Here is a 3,971-nt window from a genome sequence, read left to right as displayed (position 1 = left end):
GAACTCAATTTCAGTATCTGGCACCCGTGAAAGGAAGGGTGTAAGAGTACCTCCTCTGCTCCCCGTCCGTCCCTCGCCCCCCAGCATTAACTAAATATCAGATATTCTTTTAGCATTTCCACCCCAGCTGAGAAAGAACCCAGATGCCAGTTTTTTCTATGCCCTTGGAGGATAGGAGTAAAGGGTACCACCGACATGTAACCTTTTCTTATCCGACTCCTCCACAAACTTCTACCTGCAGCCAGCCTATCTCCTGGCCTCCGGCCCTCACCTCCCATGGTCCAGTACCCACGCTCGGTACCCTTCCAACACCACTGCTGACTGACCCCACCCATCCTCCTGTCCTGTACATGCAGTGCCAGGAAACCCGTGTGTAAGGGGCAGATTGGGAAGGGCAAGCTCCACGGTGCTAAATTGGTGATGAGTTGGTGGCAAGGTGGAAGCTCTGGTACCTAATCCGGTAAAAGGAAGCCTATAAGACCTACCACCTCACCCTGGTTGATACTGACTAGATCACTGAGCTTTTAATATTTCCACCCTAGCTGAAGGGAACTTAGAAGTCAGTGTTTTCGAAGACCTCCACTGAAGGTAGGCCTTTAGAATACTACAGAGGTGTTACATTCTCTGGTTTTACCCATTCCCAACACCCTGGTCTCTGGCCTGGCGCCTGGCATCCTTACCCCTACCCCACCCAAGCCCCACCCTTCACCATATCACAAGCACATTTGAGAGGCTGCAATGAAAGCCTGAAACTCTGGCTCATAGTAGCCACCTAGACTTGGGTACCAGCTCCTCCAACGGGTGCCCCCATCCTGTTTCCAAACTCAGAAGCCTAATTCCACAACCATGTCTGAAGAGCAGACACCCCAGATGTCCGAAACAGAATGCCGCACAGTGGATTCCCCAGAATTTGAAGATGAAGAACGCTGGCTTTACAAGGGTAAAGGCCTGCTTTTTTAGCATGACCTAAAGGAGGAAAGCAACCCTTCTGGTCCTAAATTCAGAGTTTCTTTCAAATTCCCCAGGACCAAAGGGGAAACCATGTCCTCTCTCCCCAGTTTTTTTGTTTCTCATACCACCTCGCCCCTGGTTTCTAAGTAATGCCATCCTAGAATCCTTAGTTCTCTCTCAAACTGTCAAACTAAGTCAGGGAGTCCCTTTAACTGGAGGCAGCCAGAATGATGACCAACACAAACTTTTACGGATGAACCAATCAGCATTACATCCTAAACCATGTGGAACTGCAGTTGAAGACTGTTGGAAAGGAGCATCCTTCCCGAGATTAGAACATACCAGTGTAAACTGATAGTCACCGTCCCCGCTCTACTTTCCCCTAGAATGGGAGCCACCTGATACTGCTCCCCATCAAACTGAGGGACCCATTCAACAACAGCAAAAGTCCTATAATCTGAAACATTGAACGTACTTTGGATTCACTTTTTCACCTTAGTACAGTGAGCTGGATCCCAGCGGTAGTGGTGGCACTCAACTTTCAGAATACAGAGGCAGGGCAGATCTCTGAGTTTGAGGCCAGCAAGTTTCAGGACAGCCAGGGCAAGACAGAGAAACCCTGTACTGGAAAAACAAAACCAGCCAAACAAGACAGAAAGTACTCTGGAAGTGGTGGCACACACTTTTAACCCCAGTACGTGGGAGGCAGAAGCAGGCTGATCTCTGAGTCTGAGGCTAGCCTGGTCTACACAGAGAGCGCCAGGCCAGTTAGGGCTATATAGTGAGAATGCCTCAATAAATAAATAAATAAATAAATAAACAAACAAACAAATAAATAAATAGAGTGGTTTAACCTTCTGACAAAATAGCCTCACCTGTCGCAAAATCCGCACACTCTTGCTTCTGTACCTTCTAGAATATGCAATGAGAGATGTGGAGATATCTTCAAAGTACTTTGACTTTAAACGCATTAAAATACGAGTTTTATTGCATTCAGGTCTGTATATGTTTAATCCTCACTGCCTTTTTTTTTTCCTTGTTTCATTCACAGTATTGGGAATCAAGCTTATGCCTTCCTCTGCACTGGGTAAGTATTCCGCCCCGAGTCCACCCCTAAAACCACCCTGGGACTTTTGTTGCCTTTGTTGTTATCATGTTGGTTTTTTTATGTTTTGCCAATGTAGGCAGTTTTGTTTTTGTTTTGTTTTTTTTTAACAAACTGTTAAGCTTTCATAGGAATGAGCTGCAGCAGCTCAGGTATTCCTATTGGCTCTCACAAAAGTGCTTCTCTGGGTGGAGCCCTTCAGATGAGCTCAGGTAACTTTCTGCACAGAATCCTCCTTTTTCTTTCTTTTTTTTTTTTGGTTTTTTTTGAGACAGGGTTTCTCTGTAGTTTTGGAGCCTGTCCTGGAACTAGCTCTTGTCGACCAGGCTGGCCTCGAACTCACAGAGATCCGCCTGCCTCTGCCTCCCGAGTGCTGGGATTAAAGGCGTGCGCCACCATCGCCCAGCCCTTTTTTGTTGTTTTTTGAGACAGGGTTTCTCTGTAGCTTTGGAGCCTGTCTTGGAACTAGCTCTGTAGACCAGGCTGGCCTCAAACTCACAGAGACATGCACCACTACTGCCCGGTTGCAACCTCCTTTTTCAACTCATTTTTCTTCACCTGTTTCAAGAAACTAACTTGATTCTTAAAGTGCTGAGTATGTGCCATACATCCATCAATTTAGGCATAAAAGGTTTTTCCAAGTTTACTCAGAGTCAAAAGAATAAATAAAAATATTTTTCTTAATATACATAAGTGCAAATTTTAAAACACTAAAAAAGTAGTGAAGGACAAATTTTTAAAATTTTTTTTTCTTCTTTCAGATCCTTGGCAGTTTAAAGGGTCCAATGGTACTACAGGCCCCAATTCCAAAATGGGTGACTATTACTTCCTCTCCTCCAACTATTCCATAAGCTGTTAATAAAATCTCAATTATGTTTAGGTTTGGCAATATCATTCCGCATGTTCAAGCCCAAGAGGCCCCCTAGCCGCTGCCTCTCCTTCCTACCACCATTTGCTTTACTTCTGCATTTCACACTTTATTTTTCATTTACAGATGACGACATGGAAACTCAGGAGGACAAATCCCTGGGGTAAGTTATGCCACATTTCCCTCCCTCGCATCAATACTTGTCATCTTGGGGTTGGCAGCTAATTCCAACTGAAGTGGTCAAGCAGGACACTTCCCAAAGGACCTTGTTACATGTTGTGATAAGCAGCACAGAAATGTATACTTGATGGGGCACGCGAGAACACCAGCTAGGATTTATCAGACTTTCTTTGCCAAGAGAAAAGAGCCTTTGGTTTTGTCACTGAAACTGGTAACTTGCTGTGTCTTTTTTTTTTTTTAAGTGCTACTACAGTAAGACTGCAAAGCTTCTTTAGATTTTTATTTTTCGTGGGGTTCTGAAGCCCTCATTATGAACATGGTGGGTAGCAAGTTCTCTTCTGTACTCAGTTTTTACTGGGGGTCCCTGCAAGGCCAGGTGCATTCCAGTTACTAAGGCTAGGAGTGAGCTACAACGGCTCAGAGAACTGATAACCAAATTCCCAGAAACTCAAGGAGAAAACAGTTTAGAGGTAGCTTAGCCTCAGGGCCTGTGTATTTAATGATGAGAACAGAGAGTGGGAGCAGAAACACAGCTCTAGACTGCTTAGAGAAGCACACATTCTCCACTGCAGATGCTCTAGGGTCAGAATCTCAGCAGAGCTAAAACACCTAGTGACCACTGACAAATCTCTTTCTGGGAGGAATATTGGGAATCAAAGTGAGGCTAGTAATTGTGGCCTGAACCCAAAACAAGAACAAAACACATAAAAATCCAAAACTGAAGCTTTTTAAAGGGAATCCATAAAGAAAAATAAAGTGGAGAGCAAAATACAAGTAACAAGTGAGCCAGTTAAAAGCGCAACAACAAGCCGGGCGGTGGTGGCACACACCTTTAATCCCAGCACTCAGGAGGCAGAGGCAGGCGGA

At 44.9% G+C, this 3,971-nt stretch overlaps 1 protein-coding gene across 1 annotated transcript in view; it reads left to right on the top strand.

The window, feature by feature from the left end:
- The first annotated feature begins 846 nt into the window (after positions 1-846).
- LOC101988697 (testis-specific protein TSX-like) overlaps positions 847-3,971 on the top strand; it is an 11,374-nt gene continuing 8,249 nt past the window's right edge. The window contains exons 1-4 of the mRNA XM_026777338.1: positions 847-940; positions 2,003-2,038; positions 2,818-2,871; positions 3,051-3,087. Coding sequence (XP_026633139.1) covers positions 847-940; positions 2,003-2,038; positions 2,818-2,871; positions 3,051-3,087 — 221 coding nt within the window. The remainder of the gene's footprint in view (positions 941-2,002; positions 2,039-2,817; positions 2,872-3,050; positions 3,088-3,971) is intronic.

Source organism: Microtus ochrogaster, unplaced genomic scaffold (assembly GCF_000317375.1).
Source record: "Microtus ochrogaster isolate Prairie Vole_2 unplaced genomic scaffold, MicOch1.0 UNK57, whole genome shotgun sequence".
Classification (NCBI taxonomy): domain Eukaryota; kingdom Metazoa; phylum Chordata; class Mammalia; order Rodentia; family Cricetidae; genus Microtus; species Microtus ochrogaster.
This window is presented reverse-complemented; position numbering and strand designations above follow the sequence as displayed.